The sequence below is a fragment of the Carica papaya genome, chromosome 5 (assembly GCF_054855325.1).
Source record: "Carica papaya isolate Zhongbai chromosome 5, ASM5485532v1, whole genome shotgun sequence".
In the NCBI taxonomy this organism is placed as follows: Eukaryota; Viridiplantae; Streptophyta; class Magnoliopsida; order Brassicales; family Caricaceae; genus Carica; species Carica papaya.
The window spans coordinates 16,794,779-16,813,108 of NC_142313.1; the positions used below are offsets into that span (position 1 = coordinate 16,794,779).

Consider the following 18,330-nt stretch of genomic DNA (forward strand, 5'->3'; position numbering starts at 1 on the left):
GTCAAGTGTGAAGTTCAGTCTACCGGAGCTCATCTATTCTCTTAGTAAACGATATTCATTTCAATAGGAAGAGAGAAAGTGAGACAATCATTCTCATAGATAAGAGAGATTCGTTCTGCCCTTTGGTTTTCTAGTCAAGTGGGGTAGTCCTCTCCCAGGAGCTTAGCCTTGTGTGACCTGAAATGGGTCGGCGACAGCCGGGATACCAGAGGGCTAAAATCAAAATCTGACTTCAGAAGCAAAAGTCGAAACTGAAACTCTTCTTCTTTCAGTGGGGTGGTGGTCAATGTAGGTGCAAGCGGCATTTTTGGGTTCGATTCCCGTCGTTCGCCCATTAATCTGAATTTATATTAAATCCTAAATGGTATGGTAGATGCCCGGGTTTTTTCTATAATCTACCATTATACCCACAATGATCGGACATACTATCGCTATCCATAATGGAAGGGAACACTTGCCTGTTTATATAACAGATCGTATGGTAGGACATAAATTGGGAGAATTTTCACCTACTATAAATTTCCGCGGACATGCGCTAAATTATAATCAATCTCGTCGTTAATCAAATTCATTTTCATTTATATAGATTCATTAGTGAGAGGTGAACCTTATGATAAGGAAGAGAAAGAAGAAAGAATATACAAAAGTATACGCTTTAGGTCAACATATATGTATGTCTGCCCATAAAGCACGAAGAGTAATTGATCAGATTCGTGGACGTTCCTATGAGGAAACACTTATGATACTAGAACTCATGCCTTATCGAGCATGTTCTCCCATTTTTGAATTTCTTTATTCGGCAGCAGCAAACGCTAGTCACAATATGGGTTTCAACGAAAGGAGTTTAGTCGTTAGTAAAGCCGAAGTAAATGAGGGTACTACTTTGATCCAATTTAAACCTCGAGCCCGAGGACAGAGTTATCCGATAAAAAGACCCACTTGTCATATAACTATCGTATTGGAAGATACAACCGTATATGAAGAATATGTCATATCACACGATACATATAGTAGTGGAGGCTTATGGGACAAAAAAGAAATCCACTTGGTTTCAGACTGGGTACAACCCAAAGTCATCATTCTCTTTGGGTTGCACAACAAAAAAATCTTTCTGAGGGTTTACAAGAAGATCAAAAAATACGAGACTTTATCAAGAATTATGTAAAAAAAAAATGATAATATCCTCGGGTGTCGAGGGACGTATAGAAATCAAAAAAAGAATCGATCTGATTCAGGTCAAAATATATATGGGATTCCCAAAATTCTTAATTGAAGATAAGCCGCAAAGAATCGAAGAATTACAGAGGAATGTACAAAAAGAACTTAATTGTGTGAACCGAAAACTCAACATTGCAATTATAAGAATAGCAAATCCTTATGGACACCCTAAGATTCTTGCAGAATTTATAGCTGGACAATTAAAGAATAGAGTTTCGTTTCGAATGAAAAAAGCTATTGAATTAACCGAGCAGGCGAATACAATACAAAAGGAATGAAAGTGCAAATTGCAGGGCGTATCGACGGAAAAGAAATTGCACGTGTCGAATGGATCAAAAGAGCTAGAGATTGGATTGGAAGTCCCTGGTTTCAGAGCGAGAGAAAGAAGAAGGTAGGGTTGGCAAAGTAAACTTCCTTATGGATTGGCTGGTGAAAGAGTGGATTAGAGGTTTGAGCGTGGAATGACGTAAAATAGAACGAGCACGAGGCTGACTTACTAACTAGGACTCAGAAAGAGCAGTGAACTGAACCATTTCGCTATGGGTATGGGGCACGAAGGCTTAAGAGGCCTTTTTAGGACTTGTTATCCGCATAGGGTGTAATAACCCGACGAAAAGGGGTTTTGGTTAAAGAAAGGACCCCCTGTCTTTCTGACCATCTTGGGAAGAGATGAGTCAAAGAATGACCAAAGAGCACGAAGACCGGGAAAGACATAGCTTTTGAATCAACGAAGCACTCTGTCGGCGGAGAAGTTGAATTTCATAAGAGAAGAAAGATGGTATCGTAAAGTAGAGTCGATTCGACGGTATGCCAGTTGCGTATAGAAGTTCTACGATTTCATGATGCAGCACGGAGTCTAAAATCCCCGTTAGTTCAGTTTCGGCTTTTTCCCACTCCTTATGTAAGGCAAAACACACTACCTTTCGCTATTTACAAAAAAGAAGAAAAGAGCTTCGACGCAAGAGAAGAGGACCGGGCGTTTTGCTTGTATCTTCGGGATACGAGTTGGCGGTCTTCTTTAAGAGCACTACAATGTAATACTCATTATGGATCAACTCGTTGCGGATTTTCTCTCATGGATGGGTTTGGCTTTGCCTGTAGCTATTCTTGTAGCCGTTAGAGCTGGCCAAATGATCCATCAAATGAATAGTCTCAATATGGAACCCAAAATAACTGATTTAGCAATAGATGTAGTTAAGTAAAATATTGTTAAAAAACTAGAAATTCTTTTGAGAGTATATAGGGATACTACTGGAGATGTGAACTTTCCAACAGGAGTCAATCTACACGACGTCGCCGAAGGTCTCTTTTTTAGAGAGAAAAGCATTCCCTCTTTAAATTGACTCTATTTGGACCTTGTCAATCAGGGCACCCAAAGTGAAGACTTTGTCCAAATTCTTTCATTTCTGGGAGGGTAGAGAAGTTTTACAAAAGAAAGAAAACAAGCCTTAGGAGTGCCTGTGGATCTTGGCATCTAGGGTTGGTTTTTCGAGAAAAGGTCCCATGCTTTCCGTTGGTCAACAACCAACCACAACTCTCTATAGTTCTTCACTACTCGTACAGGCTTGACGAAGTTAAGCTGTCTGTAGGGAATCATTTTTCTCAGAAAAAGCAAGAATGCCTCAACTGGATAAATTCACTTATTTTTCACAATTCTTCTGGTCATGCCTTTTCCTCTTTACTTTCTATATTCCCATATGCAATGATGGAGATGGAGTACTTGGGATCAGCAGAATTCTCAAACTATGGAACCAACTGGTTTCACACCAGGAGAACAACATCTGTAGCAACGACCCCATAGAAGATATCTTGAGAAAAGGTTTGAGCACTGGTGTATCCTATATGTACTCTAATTTATTCGAAGTATCCTAATGGTTTAATGCTGTCGACTTATTGGAAAAAAGGAGGAAAATCACTTTGATCTCTTGTTTTGGAGAAATAAGTGGCCCACGAGAAATGGAAAGAAACATATTTTATTTGATCTCGAACTCCTCATATAACACTTCTTCCAATCCTGAATGGGGGATCACTTGTAGGAATGACATAATGCTAATCCATGTTCCACACAGCCAATGAAACTCTGATAAGGAATGACAAAGGATTTAGGCAAACAAGAAATTAATTCGTCATGGTAGAGAAGAAAAAGAGCGCACGAACCGTAGTATGATCACCTCAGATCAATGTCCCCATAAGCAAGTGGAAAGAAAACAAAAAAACAAGATGTTTTACCCATTTTTACTTGGAATCATAGAATTGTAAAACGATGGTATATTCCATTCCTCTTTCTTTTGATCTTTTTCTTTATATTTGACCTTCTTTTATTTGTCTACTAATCGGAGATTCTTTTCATCTCCTTCTTGCCAAACTCCAATCCATGATCCTCAGAAAGTCTCTCTACTTCCTATTAAATAGGCTCGGATGGTGTGTGTGGGGGGGGGGTCTCCTAGTTGCTATAATTTGATCTAATCTTTTTGATAGCGAGACCTGGGGGAAGACAATGATGGCTCCGTCAGGAGCTTACTCCGCATCAAGCTCGGGCGAAAACCAAGCGCCACTAAGCGTGCCGGGCGAAAAAAGTGCCTCTTCGACCGAAATGGGGATGATCATTTAGTTGGCCCCTAGCCCATCCAGTTCGGAAAAAAGATTCGATATACCAGATAGCCCTCCCCTAGAACTGAACGAAGTCTTTGATGTCCCTCATAGTCCCGACAGTGAACCGTTCGATCTATCCAATGAATCGGACCCTCGGGTCATTGAATACTTTTTAATCCAAAGGTCAAAAAGTGAGGTTCACGCTCAAAAAGAGGAGTTGGCCACACTTATCACTCCTCTAATATACGAGAAGGACAAATCCTTTCCGTCTATCTGGAAAACTTCCAACTGCTATGGAATTTCTTTTTCTAATCATTGAGAAAGTAGTTTTGATATAAAAAAAGGCCTACTCTCCTTCTACTACAAGTAAGAACCTGGCGAATCTCAAGCGTCTCTTATCACGTGCATGTTCTTTAGCACGACACGAGGGCAAGGGATAGATGAGTATTCCCAATGTGATCCGATACATTCTTGAGGATCTCGCCGGAAGTGCCTAAAGTAGCCTTATCCGCTTGAGTGCTCCAATCCTGCACTGCTCCCGGCCAAGGATTCCTCCGCTATCTTTGATATAAATGATGGGCTTTTTGATCTCATTCGTATTCTAATTGAAGAAAGAAGGTCAATTTTCCCACGTAGTTCATCGGTTAAACCAACGATTCTCTTCTCAAAGGAATAAAGAGATCTTTTTTACTTCTATCAATGCAATGAAAGAACCATCCCTTCCTATTTATTTGTCCTATCAGATAGAAAGCTAATTTGACCCCAAAGAGCCCTTCTTTACCACTTTAGGGGGTGGGGGTGAAGGGGGGGTTTACATACAACCGAGGCAAAGTGGTTTATGATTGAATCTCAGAGGCATTCTTCTCATTTGGTAGATCCAAGTCCATGGCCTATTTCGGGTTCACTCGGAGCTTTGGCAACCACCGTAGGAGGTGTGATGTACATGCACTCATTTCAAGGGGGTGCAACACTTCTCAGTTTGGGCCTCATATTTCTCCTATATACCATGTTCGTATGGTGGCGCGATGTTCTACGTGAATCCACGTTGGAAGGACATCATACCAAAGTAGTACAATTAGGACTTCGATATGGTTTTATTCCGTTCATCGTATCGGAGGTTATGTTCTTTTTTGCTCTTTTTTGGGCTTCTTCTCATTCTTCTTTGGCACCTGCGGTAGAGATCGGAGGTATTTGGCCCCCAAAAGGGATTGGGGTTTTAGATCCTTGGGAAATCCCTTTTCTTAATACCCCTATTCTCCCTTCATCCGGAGCTGCCGTAACTTGGGCTCATCATGCTATACTCGCGGGGAAGGAAAAACGAGCAGTTTATGCTTTAGTAGCTACCGTTTTACTTGCTCTAGTATTCACTGGCTTTCAAGGAATGGAATATTATCAAGCACCCTTCACTATTTCGGATAGTATTTATGGTTCTACCTTTTTCTTAGCAACTGGCTTTCATGGTTTTCATGTGATTATAGGTACTCTTTTCTTGATCATATGTGGTATTCGGCAATATCTTGGTCATCTGACGAAGGAGCATCACGTTGGCTTTGAAGCAGCTGCATGGTACTGGCATTTTGTAGACGTGGTTTGGTTATTCCCATTTGTCTCTATCTATTGGTGGGGAGGTATATGAAGGAACGAAAGAGTGGATTAAAAAATGAAAGCTCGAAGACAAAGAGAATCGGGCTTTTCCAAAGAATTACTGCAGCTTTCCCACTCCCTTTGATTATCATATACAAAAAAGTGTCTTCCACTTTCCTACCAAATCTCTCTTTATTCTGGCACATAAATGAAGGGATCGAAGAGATTATGGCAGATCATGTTCACCAAGAAATGACCCGAAATTGGATCTTGGTCTATTTGAGATTGTTCCTTTTAATCGTAATCAAAGATGTTTTCTTGTCTCTCGTTTCTTTTCTGAAAAAATGGAAGAACCTAATGGATCGAACTCATCCTTGGCTGCTACGAAAGATATCGGCCTTGCGTTGCGGAAGGAACGTTCTGTTCTCTTTTGAGTTGGAGGCAAGAGCTCTTTCTTCAATAAAGGTTTGGAACCCTCAAGCAAGACATGATCTACATAATAAGACATCATAGCGCCTAGAGATAGAGGTATGGTTCATCGCCTTACTTATCCAAGCGTGTTGCCGGATAGTCGGATATGCCGTACTCTGATTTTGATGAGGTTAGGAACCATTTGCTCTTACCAGCATTGCTCATTATTAGGTAACGCATTCCCCTTTCTCGATTTAAAGGTTAGGGTGACACGTTGTCGCTTTCGCGAAAATAATGAATGATATGGAGTCATGCAAGGAGCGCGCTTTCTGAATCTAATAGAAAAGGGGAAAAGCTTATCCCTCTATACAGAAAGACTCAGTCTCGGCTTTCTATTTTTTTTCATAAAATCAATATGAAAACGTCAACTTTAGGCTTTGTGGATTAAGGAGGACTCATATGATTCTCCTTCCTCGACTTCGGTTTTGTCTCCTGGTTTTAAATAACCCAGTCACTTCCTTGGTCAGGTCAGGTCTTCCTTTTATGTGAATTCGTAGAATAGGCAGAGACCCAACTATACGATCGGAGTTTAAAGACGTAAACCATGGGTCCCCCGAATATCCATCATCAGCTAACCCCCTTCCCTGGCTTTTGTTCCACTAGCAGTAAGCTCTGCTCCCTCCAGTTCCATTAATTCCGGATTTTCATACCGACGACCATCCAAGGTTTCATGAGTGCTCCTCTTCTTTTAGTTATGACGTTTCGTTTGACATTTTAGCTGAGTCCGCTTGGGCCTGCGTCAAGCCTGAAGCCTTTGTTTATTCAGGTGTCTATGCCGCTTTAGGTGGGGGTAGATTGTGGCTTTGAGACAACCTTCTTCGGTAAATGCTATCCCGGGGTAAGATTGGTTGGTTCAGGCAAGGATTGAAAGAGACGATTCTAAAGCGGATGAAGGAGAAGGCCCCCGGCCCTATAACAGTAGAAGAAAGCCCTTACCCAAGTTGTCTATTTACGTAGGTGAATCAAGTACAACAAGTAAGGTCAGAGCTTGTGGGTAGAAGATTGGGCTCTGCTACGCGGATCCACTAGACTAGGAAAGAAGTACGCATTGCTTACTTACTGTTCGAACGATCCTAGCTACTAGTAGCTAATAAAGCTGCGATTAGGGCGGTAAGGAGACCGGGGGAAGGAAGGGAAAGGTTCGCTTTTTGCGATTCATCAAGCTGTTCATAAGACCTATGAGACCGCGTTTTAACGGTACGGTTTATCCTTAAGAGATGAGGGCTACTTATTGGTGAGAACTATGAAGGACAGAATCTGAGTCCTAGGCCACAAGAGCACCTCTTTATCCCGAATCTCTTTCCTCAGCTTTCGAGCCCCTTTCTACACAATCTCTTGCTGTCTTTTCCCGGAGGACGGGTTTTTCTCCTTTTCGAGCCGAGTCTTTTGAAATTGTCTTTCATGTGAGACTTCGCCTTAAGAACTAGGGCGGAGCCCGTTCCTCGCTCAAGTTTTGTCTCTTTCTTGACCCGCTGCCGGCTAACCGTGGCCCTACTCCTTTCATGCCTCACCCCAAAGACATCCACACCTCTGTTAGGGGATTCTATTCGAACTCTTGTCTAGGAGTCACAACGATGTGGAACTTTGATTCTATATAGACGCTATTTCGCGCTGAGCGAGGCTGCTTTCCCTCCTCACTACTAGTAAGCGGTTTCAACTCTATCTTGAATCCGTTCACTCGTGTCCATGGCAAGTCCCTGATTCACTTCTGACTCCCGAGGAAAAGAGGGAATACAGTGATATCCTACTTTCGGTGTCGAGACCGTAGACTGCTTATTGTCTTGAAAGAGGAACTCCAACTAACAACTGAATTGTCCTCTTCCTTTCCTCTCTTTTCCTTTCCTCTCTTTGATCTTTTAGGGGAAAGAAGAATGAAATCAAAATGAAGCTGAGCTTTGTTGTATGCTCTTTTTTCTCATTTCTTCAGCCTTTTTTTGTGCTATCTCATCAAAGAGAGAGTAGCGTAGTCTAACAAGTTTCATGGATTGTTTTGAAAAGGAAGAGACAACCGGCAGTCTACTCTTATCGAGTACCGGGGCTCATCTCCCTGGGTTTCTATGTTCGGTAGCTATACTAGTAGTCACAAGTTGGGCTATACGATGGCTTCACTTCTTAATCAAAGTTATGTCCGTACGTCTGGACATGGAAAACTGAGCAAGTTGTAGGATTGGGTATCCGTGCAATGGAAATGCTTCGGTCCGAAGGTCTCTCACTGGACGGATCGAAAGGCATACGACAAAATGGTGGGGCAGATAGATCAAGCTTTCTATGGGGTAAGACCACTCATATCCGATAACAGAGATGTTGATGACTCCGAGATGGACGACCGGATCGGCAATGGACGTTGACCCCTCCATAGCTCAGTTAAGTCTATCAACGAGACAGGCTAGCGCTTGATCTCTTTCTGAGCGCTGTGCTCTATCTCCTCTGTTCCCTACAGCACCCTTGCTTGAGTGCTCTGCGCGCGATTGCTTCTTTATATAGCTAGCTTCTTTGTTTTGTTTGATAAGTATCTCCTTAGACGCTTAGAGTCACCCAGGAACTCTTCCTTAGCTACCAACCGAGCTTTGAGACGATCGTAAGGTAAATACTTCACCGCAGTCTAAATCCATCCCATCGGTACCCAAGAGCATGCTTTCCGGATAGAGGCAGAATACCGTAGCCAATCCAAAGATAAGAGAAAGTCCAAGTTTGGCTTCGAGACTAGAAGAAGAGGCTTAAGAAGGGCCAGCTAAACGAGAGAAAGATGCTGGTGGAATTAAGGCTAAGACGAAGTAGCCAAGGTCAGTGAGTGATATCGATCGAGCTCGGAAAGCCAAGAAGGGCTCTTGGCTTTCTGGGAGATAGTTGGAACCAACCAAACGGGACCAAAAGTCAAGCTATCTCCCGCTCTAACAAGAGAGACTCCTTTCCTTTTTCATCGTCAGTCAGCCCTTGTACTTTTATTCAGTTTGAGTTTGTTTGCCTTTCAGGGTTATCCGTCGTTGCGTTGAATCAAAACTTTCGTCATCTTGGCCCACACCCCGTTCGTTGGTAAAGTCAACCGTCTTGCGAAGACTAGCTTTGCTTCGAGTCTTAGTCCCCCGCCTCGCTTCTCTTTATAATTCATTATAAGGTCCTTTGTCCCACTTCGGTAGATATGACATTTGTCCGACCAAAACGACTTGTGGGGAGCCGAAAAGTACCACCATGTAGCTAGGGGGTATGGGTCTCGGTACCGGTCCTCGGTGTATAGCTGATGCGGTGGGGTTCTTTTTAAAGAGCCCAGGCTACGCTATTGAGAAAGCTTCAGATTCAGCGGGGGGGGCTGTCTCAAGGATCGTTACCCCCTTTTAATCCCCTCAGGGGGACTTAACTGCTAACATCGGAAATAGCGATCGGTAAAGCCGATTGTCTCAGTTAGAATTCTTTAATTTAAGATATGTCGTCCCTTACTCCATTCCTTCCTAAAGTCAGGAATGGCGGGACGGGTCGGATAATGGGGGCGGCGGCATGCATCATCAGAGTTCGAGGCGTGGGAAGGACGGAATCCAAGAATCTTTTTGTTAGTGGAGTCAAATGTTCCCGGGAACCAGCAAACCCAACCTATACAAAGAGCTCTTTTCAGCCCTTACTCCCAACAAGTTGCTGGGCTTTGATGCTTATCTTATTAGGCTAAACAAGAGAGAAAGGCCTTCTTTTTTATAGATTTCGAGGTTGGTAAGGGGGGTTTGCTTGCTGGCTCTCAGGGCTTATAGTCGGTTCTGTTCTAAGGTATTCCCTTTAATTAACTACGCGAGGTTAGACCTTGACTGAAAGGAAAGGAGAAGGGACGAGTGGCTCTGATAGCGCATAGAAGGCTCTTTTTGATAGCACCGAAGAACCAGTTGCCACTCACTGGCTCCATATCTCCTTCCCTTTTTCTCGGTCCCCCGGGAAAAGCGAGATATATATATTCTCTCCTTAAACTCTGTACTATAGCTATCCAGCTGACGAGTTTTCCCTAGCTCTTGTGCTCCGGGGAATAATAAGAGAAGGTGTCTAAAAAAGGAAGCAGAGGTTTTTCACTTCACGTGACATAGTTACGCTCAGGTTTCACCAACTTCGCGTCGGGTTCACTTCAGTGAAATCTTGTTAAAGCAAACCAACGGTTGGTTGAACCTTAGGACGGTAGCGAAAGGAACCTTCTAGCTAACCGGGTCAATTCAAACTCATTGCATACTTTATGGAATTGAGAACCCAGCGTAATTGGTTTTCTCCAGCGGCTCCTTTTCCTATATTTTATCTGATGGCCCTGCTACGTCTGCCCACTACAGAGCAGGCCTGACTCCCGTAAGCAGGTCCGCTGGCTTTTTGTACGGCTTTTGACTTTTCTGATCAACAACTCGAAGTCAACTAATTTATAGTGCTTTCAAGAGAAGGCACCGAGATCCCGCGTAAGCGTCGTTTGCCCGTTGCCAATAGGATCGACTTGGGTAGTCTTTTTCTTTTTGAATCTTAAAAAATACGAAAGTCAGGGACCGGAAATCTGAGGATCAAAAGGTTGTTCTAAAGGACATTAAATCCTTGCTCCATTGATCCAAGGAGGGGTTTTAAGAAAGACTCAAAATCCTTCCTAATTACCTAGTGTCTACTGACTGAGTCGTAAATGAGATTGGATGGGCCGATGGGGAATCAAAGACGGAGTTGTGGAAAGGACTGAAGATACTATGTATCAAGACTCGCGATAGGATCTGAGTGCTCAGTCATTCAATATTTGATGGGTGATTTTTGATTATAGAAAGAAAGTCAATCAATTCCATGGGACTTGCTTGCTTTCTTTTTTTATACGCCCATACTCTTCTTCTATTGTTTCGATAGATCCCGGGATCAATACAATAAAAAAACCTATGAATTAGAGTAGAGCAGTTGACGTTGGATTCTTTCGAATTGATCGGAAGAAAGACGAATAAACAGTGCAGTAGCAATAAATGCTCGGTACTTCCATAATCTCATCATCTTCTTTTTTTTCATTCTATATCCCTTCCCAGTCTCGAATCACAAGAAGTTGGAGCGGATCTTTGATCTTTTATTAGTATTCCACTTCCTTAGACTGGGACGCATACATCGAGAACCCAGTGTGCAATTCATTTTTCTAAGATAGATAGATTGTCCCCAATTAGTCATATAGGTTACACAGAATCGGAGCTAGAAAAAAGGGTAGGTTGAATCTGATAAGTACTCTGTCGGGGAAACTCTGTTAAGTTCATTTCGTATCATAAAAAAGAAATGGTTGTGCTCCCGGGAAAAAAAGAGTGCTACTCTATTCGATAGATCAGGAACAATCGAAAAAGCCAGACCAGTACGGTGTCTCTTTGAATCCTGAATATGGTGATACCCCCGATTGTACTAACCTACATATGTCTCTCCTCCATCAATCGGTACTACTTCTTCTTATTTGGACTTTCTTTGTCCCGATGAGAAATGCGAAACGAAAGAAGGATCCTCCCGCTGGGAATTAGATCCTACTCTTTGTCTCTCTTCTTCACAGAAAATGGAGAGCTGAATTGATCGATTCATCGGATCCTAGGTCGGGACTGACGGGGCTCGAACCCGCAGCTTCCGCCTTGACAGGGCGGTGCTCTGACCGATTGAACTACAATCCCAGGAAAAGAAGGTGTACAGCCTCAAAATGCTTATTCTTTCTTTTTATTGGATTGTATAATAGGGGAATTTCTTTCGCCGTGTTGTAACAGAGACACGAATGATATACTTTATTGTTATTATATATATATATGCAGTAAACTCATAGTGGGCTAATTCATGAATTGAATCAAATGGGCTCTTTAACTAAGCGGTAGAGTCACGCTCTTTAAACGCCCTAAGAAATAGGCGTCAGTCATCGGTTCAAATCCGATAAAGGACTTGACTCTTTTCTACGAAACTCCTGTCTTAGTCTGAATTTGCTTTTTCAGCAGAGAAGATAGATATGAAAAAAAGGTAACCGCCTGGCGAGTACTTTCTTTTGAGTTTTAAAGTGGAATGTTCATTATGATGATAAGTAGTCGATTAGGAGAACTGCTATGTCACTTCAGGGTATACTCCTCCTCATGTTTTAGTTTGATTATTCATCTTTTCTGTTTTAGGACATAGATCTTCTAGATACCCATTATGAATCGAGAAAGTCTTCCTACTTCTCCATTGTTCCAATCAGATTAGAAAAATGAGAAAGAAAGCAAAAGTCAGTGGACCTGAATTGAATCATGACTATATAAGCTATTCTGATATTCAGATTCGATATAGATGAAATCGTGGAAGCGGACCTTTTCTTTCCTTGGACCACGTAAGAATTCGTCGTCCGATTGAATCTTCTTGTTCCTGGATGCTCCATAGGAATTTCTCGCTATTCCTTTCCTCCGGTTCATTCCGAATCACAAGAGTCATCTTTCTTTTTTTTGTTATGGTAATGCAATGCAAGAGGTCGGAAATCCGGTTGTTTCTGATGATGAAAAGAGCTTTTTTCTTTTTTATGTGAAATTGATGAAAACGCGATATTTAAAGGTCGGTAATCTTAGAAGACGACTGTCGGTATCTGATGGTAAGATACCTACGGTCGGTATATCTTTGAAAGCTCAGACGGAGAGAATAAACGGACTCCTCGAGGGCTACTTAAGGCACTTTAGTGCAAACCAGAAGGACTAGAGCTGTTGGATCTTGCTCAGTGCTGCTATAACTTAACAACCAAAAAGCTCTGCGTCGAACTTCAGCCCCTTCGAGTTGGCCACGGGGCAACAGCCTCTGACGCCCCACACCATTGCGAAAAGAGGGGGCTCGCCCATCAGCCTACTTTGCCAAGAGGTGGCAGGCAGGATCGCAACGACCTAGCCCAAACCTACTTAAACTAAAGGCTTGGCCCGGTCTGAAGGAAGAAGAAAGTAGATCTTGTAGAGAAGCGGATAGGAGGGGTAGCCTATAGACTCAAGCGATCAGCTCGGTGAAAACTCACCCCGTATTCCATGTGAGTCAGTTGACTTCGATTAGACCAGACCGACCCAGAGAGGAACGTGCCCACGAGGGCACCACCAGATGTTGTAGATGAACCTACTAAAGAAGAAGTTGAGTATATCATAGCTGACCGCACCATGGGCTAGCCCATACACCCACTGCACGAGTGAAATACTACTTAGTCAAGTAGAAGGGCCAACCTGAGAGCGAGGCAAGCTGGGAACGGGCTGAAACTTACGATTTGAAGACCAAGTCAGAGACTACTGGACCTTTCGCAGAGCGACTCTCAACGAGGACGTTGAGACTTTCAAAAGACATCTTTTTTTTTGGCTTAATCCGCCTTTACTAAAGATCAAGGAGTACAAGTGTACTCCGGCTAATAAAGGAAAGGTTCTTTTTCATTTTCAATTTCAGTTTGACTCTGATTAGATCCTTAGCGCAAGCGCTAAGTAAGCAAGCTACCTTATGTAATGTAAAAAAACCGAGGAAAAGAACGTCAAGTAGAAAGGAAGAAGGTCTTACGGCACGATCACTATATCTTTTCTTTTTTTTTTATGGAAAGAGGGAATGATACGTGGCGTGGTATACCTAATCGTTTGGTCAACGAGACGTACGTAAGTCGACATAGCTCCATGTATATGTTCTTTGGAGCTAGAATCCATAAATAGAATGAAATGAAAGAATGGTGAGCCTAGGGCGACGAATATGGCTCAAGGGTGTCTATACAAAGCGTTCTCTTCTTCATTTAAAGAGGCAATGCACTCTTTGAATGGTACTTGATTCATAAAGAATGAATCTTTTTGTTAGAAGTTATACAGATTTTATAAAAGGAAATGCCACGCTCCGCGTCTCACGAGATATGGGGCCTTCTAATTGAAGGGTCATACCTCTCGGCCCTATTACGGTAAGGCCAATGCACCAGCCAGGCGGTGTGGTGGCGAACACGCTGTGCTGTAAGCTAAGCTGTTCACCTTGTAGACGGAGGAGATATAGAAAGTGTGCCGTGCGTGATTCATAAGATTCTATAGTAGCACCAGTATATTCTTTTATTTCACTTAGCCTGCCTCTCCCATTACTTTCCGGACCAACCAACCCGGATCCGCCCTCGCAAGTCTCTCTGCATTTTGGGAGCAGAGCATGCAAAATCGAGCAATGGATGGATCTTAAAAGAATTCCACTTTGAATGGCACGACTCTTTCTATTTTTGTGCTGGCATTTGAGTTGTCTCCCCTCCTCTTTCAATCGACACACTCGACGCAGATAGCTCCGGTGGCCCCGGCTTCTTCCTCTATCAGGCGGCGGCAGCCCCCACCCCCACAGCCACAGCATGGAGGAGCAGCTCCTTAATCCGCGCTAAAACCAATCACCATTTTTTCCGAATCGATATATGATGATGCTAAACCGAGACCGAGATAGAGAAAGAGGGCTGCCCCTTTGTTGGCTCTTCAAGACAAAAGCACTCATAGGAATGGTCAAAATGACCATCTTCCTTCTAGTCTCGTTTGCTTTCGAAAGCCTCCCCCTCCCCGTCTCTTACTCGTCTTTTGAAAACTGTCATCCTGGATTTCTTTTTCGTATGCCGGGGAAAGTTCCTCACCTTTCTACAAGAATTTTGATTCTAATTTCCCCGACTGAAAGGAAAGGAATGTAGGGCTTAGGTTTAGAATCCTCGGGTCTCTATAAAACAGAATGAAAAGCCCGGGTGAAAGCACAAACAAAAGGAGAGAGGAAAAGTAGAAAGGGGGGAAGAAGTCTAGTGCGTTTTCTTACTGGGCGAGAGGTGCACCTAACCCACCTACCCACTCATCAATCACGGTGTTCAGCTGACTTGCACTGATAGACCCCTATTGTATTGGAATTAGGCGCCCATCTTTTGACTGTTGTCAACTAATCTCTTCAATCTTCGATTCTACTCTATGTTAGAACATTTCTGTGAATGCTATTCTGATCTAAGTGGTCCTATTCTGTGTCCCGTGCTAGGAAGCATTACTCCTCTTTTCATTCCAAATTCAAGAATACGACCGATACGATTAATTGGTCTGTGTGCCTCTCTTATTACTTTTTTGTATTCTCCTGTTCCTCGGATACAATTCGACCCTTCTACGGCCAAATCTCAATTTGTGGAAAGCCTTCGATGGCTTCCTTATGAAAACATAAATTTTGATTTGGGTATAGACGGTATCTCTTTATTCTTCGTGATATTGACCACATTTCTGATCCCTATTTGCATTTCAGTGGGTTGGTCTGGTATGAGAAGTTATGGGAAAGAGTATATTACAGCATCTTTAATTCGTGAATTTCTAATGATCGCCGTGTTCCGCATGCTGGATCTTCTACTATTCTATGTTTTTCCCGAAAGCGTGCCAATCCCTATGTTGTGCGGAGCTGAGCATCTTATATTCGCTGGGATAAAGCTTTTCCTCTGCAGGGGCCTTGTGCAGTAAACCCCCTACGGGCGGTCGTCCGTCGCCGTAAAGTAGTCCCCGCGAAGCTTTCGGGAAGAGGGGTAGTCTTGTGTGTAAGCATAGCATTTCTGGTCGAACCCGCCCAATCCAACTAAGAAGAACCGAACCTGACAGACACATCTTTTTCCTTTTGGGAGGGTACTCCGAGTAGTGGGTACCTCGTAGGACCTCGACCCACCTACTCGGGTCTTGTATGGATATGCAGGAAGGGGTGCTCCTAGGTGTGTGTAGGGGTTGTGTTTGTTTGCGAGAATGGATTCCTCGTCAAGTCAGTTTGGGGGGTGTGGACACACTTGCGCGAATTCGGGTAACGGCTACAAGGGAGAAATCGAAAGGAAACTGTACCCGACCAGGGATGGACGTAAACTCGTAAGCTACCGAGGGTAGGGATAATCGTCCAGGTCTTATTGTGAAAGAAGAAAGCCGCCCCGCCACTGCTTTAGGGTTGCTTCCTCTGTCGTCGCCGGGGAGCTCTTGGCGAGGAGACCTTAGGATAAGTAGCTAAAACAAAGGGGAGGGGAGGATCGACCCGTTCAGTATAATTCCGAAAAAAGACTGTTGACAGCAGGTGGAGACATTTCTTTGGCCCCCTTCAAAAGGAAATGCGGGCAGGGTTAAGCTCGGCAGAGGGTTCGAGAATAGGGTAGGGTCCTGCCCTTAAGATTCTCAGATAAGAAAAGAGTTCCAAACCTTTATGCATGCACCTCCGTCTAAGTGCTGCGTACAAGTTCCGGCCAGGAGAATTGGGAAAGATCAAACCAATTTGAACCGCTCACATCACAGTAGTAGTAGCGTAAAGGCCGTAAGTCGGGGGGCGGCCATAACATAAGGCTATTACTTTCACATCTCTCTCTCTCTCTATCTATAGATAGAGAGATCCGCTGCGTGAGCAACCCGACTGTGCGTTACATGTGCTCTACAGGCCGCACTCCATCTTTCTTTTCTTCCCAACGAGCCCATTTTGCTTTTGATTTGGAAGACGGGCCTTGCGTTCGGTTCGAAAGGTATGGTTTTCAGTATGTCTCCAGATGGGGCCCCCCACTAGTCCGGCTAGCTAGTGAGCGGTTCTTTCGGGCGAGAAGGAGGCCGGGCCCTACGGGCGGGCATCTCCCGCAACGCAAGCTGCATTGTTCGCCACCACCCGAAAAGCAAAAGATTCGAGAGTCCAGGCTGAAAATACATGCATAGATAGTGGTCTAATGACAAGGGCCGACGACGGAAGCTCGGGACGGAGCCGTATGATGCGGAAGTCTCACGTACGGTTCCCTGAGAAGGGAGTGGCTACCTACTGGAGCTTCGACCAACCACCACCGGTCAATTCCGCTTTGGGGCCACCCCTTACTCTACCATTATTATAGGGGTATGGGGTTCGAGACAAAGAAAGATCAAGGCAGCATATCAGTTTTTCCTTTATACTTTACTTGGATCTGTTTTTATGCTATTAGCTATTCTGTTGATTCTTCTCCAAACAGGAACCACCGATTTACAAATTTCATTAACCACAGAATTTAGTGAGCGGCGCCAAATCTTTCTATGGATTGCTTCTTTCGCCTCTTTCGCCGTCAAAGTGCCTATGGTACCAGTTCATATTTGGTTACCCGAAGCTCATGTAGAGGCACCTACGGCAGGATCCGTCATCTTGGCAGGAATTCCTTTAAAATTGGGAACCTACGGGTTTTTAAGATTTTCAATACCCATGTTTCCCGAAGCGACACTTTGTTCTACTCCTTTCATTTATACTTTAAGCGCGATTGCTATAATATATACTTCCTTGACCACTTCAAGACAGATCGATCTTAAGAAGATCATTGCTTACTCCTCAGTAGCCCATATGAATCTGGTGACTATTGGTATGTTTAGTCGGGCGGCGGCTGTTAGGTCACCTATTTTGAGTTATGGACACACAAGGCCAAAACATGTGTGCCGGGCGTGCGACCCATCAACCTACTAGCAATGGGGGAGAAAACATAGCATGTCGCAACAAAAGCTTGATTCGAGGCGTCAGCAAAACACTGCCGTCTGTTCCAAAAAAAAAAGCCCCTTAGCGCCCCCGGACGGGAGTGGGGGACGGCTCTACGCGCAGGCAACAGCAGCACCGGCTCCACGAAGTCAGAATCGAATCTTTCTGTTGGCTTTCCCAATTCATTCGTAAATCAGAATGAAAGGGCTAGAAGCGCTCGCTTCTAGCTGCTTCGCCTGCTTCTTATTATGGCGGCTATGTTGGCGTGGCGAAAATGAACGAAAAGCGAGATGAACGTGCTATTTTCAAATCGATTGATAGATAGCCTGATCTGTTCTGATAGATCGAAAGAGTAGGAATAGATAGAGAGGGAATCTATCAATAAGAAGGGCAAATCCCCTATTTCTATCTATTTTATATAAAACTCTCGATTCTTGATCCATCAGATACATATCGATTTCTTTCTGATGGAGTCTACATCGTACGTAGAGCGCCCAAGCGCTTTTTTTTCCAGCTCAGTTCTCTTATCCATCGGTCCAATGCACTGGGCTCATCTCATGGAGGGAAAAGCCAAAATGTAGTTGTGTTGTTGTTGTTCGCCGCCTCGACGCATTCCCTTCTCTCCCCGGCATCGTCCCACACAGAAAGAAAGAGCGCAGAGCCCCGGCCCGACCTGTAGGTCCGCTAACGTAAAGCGAGGAGTTGAGCCTGAACTGGCGAACCGAAGTCACTTTCGGAACCATACTTCCTACAGCTAACACGTGTCCAGTCCAGCGGAAACGCGCAGCGAAAACAAAGGTGAGCTGCTATACCGAATCCCCCGCTGGCCATCGGGGACCGAGTGGTAAGGCCATGATCCGCAGGGGAACGGATCACTCATTCTTCCATTGGGGACAGGTGCACGAACGACAACTCCAAACGTCACACATCCTAGCCTACCTACCGTTTAGGTGGCACCAGCGAGATCCAGCTAAGGAAAAAGAGTGTCGCGGCTGCTCCACTCCGCCGCGGTCTCATGAACTGAACTTCGTTGCCTTCCCGCGCGCGAAGCGAATGGGCGCTGTGCTGTGGGTCAGT

At 44.1% G+C, this 18,330-nt stretch overlaps 1 protein-coding gene and 1 non-coding gene across 2 annotated transcripts; one reads left to right on the forward strand and one right to left on the reverse strand.

Annotated features, from left to right (window-relative positions):
- The first annotated feature begins 4,553 nt into the window (after positions 1-4,553).
- On the forward strand, positions 4,554-5,616 carry LOC148253795 (Cytochrome c oxidase, subunit III). Its single transcript, XM_088219555.1, has one exon. The coding sequence runs from the start codon at positions 4,649-4,651 to the stop codon at positions 5,444-5,446; it is 798 nt and encodes a 265-aa protein (XP_088075681.1). The 5' UTR covers positions 4,554-4,648; the 3' UTR covers positions 5,447-5,616.
- Positions 5,617-11,415: 5,799 nt separating this feature from the next.
- On the reverse strand, positions 11,416-11,489 carry TRNAD-GUC (transfer RNA aspartic acid (anticodon GUC)). The gene has a single exon. It is a non-coding gene; the product is annotated as a tRNA-Asp (tRNA).
- Positions 11,490-18,330: the final 6,841 nt, after the last annotated feature.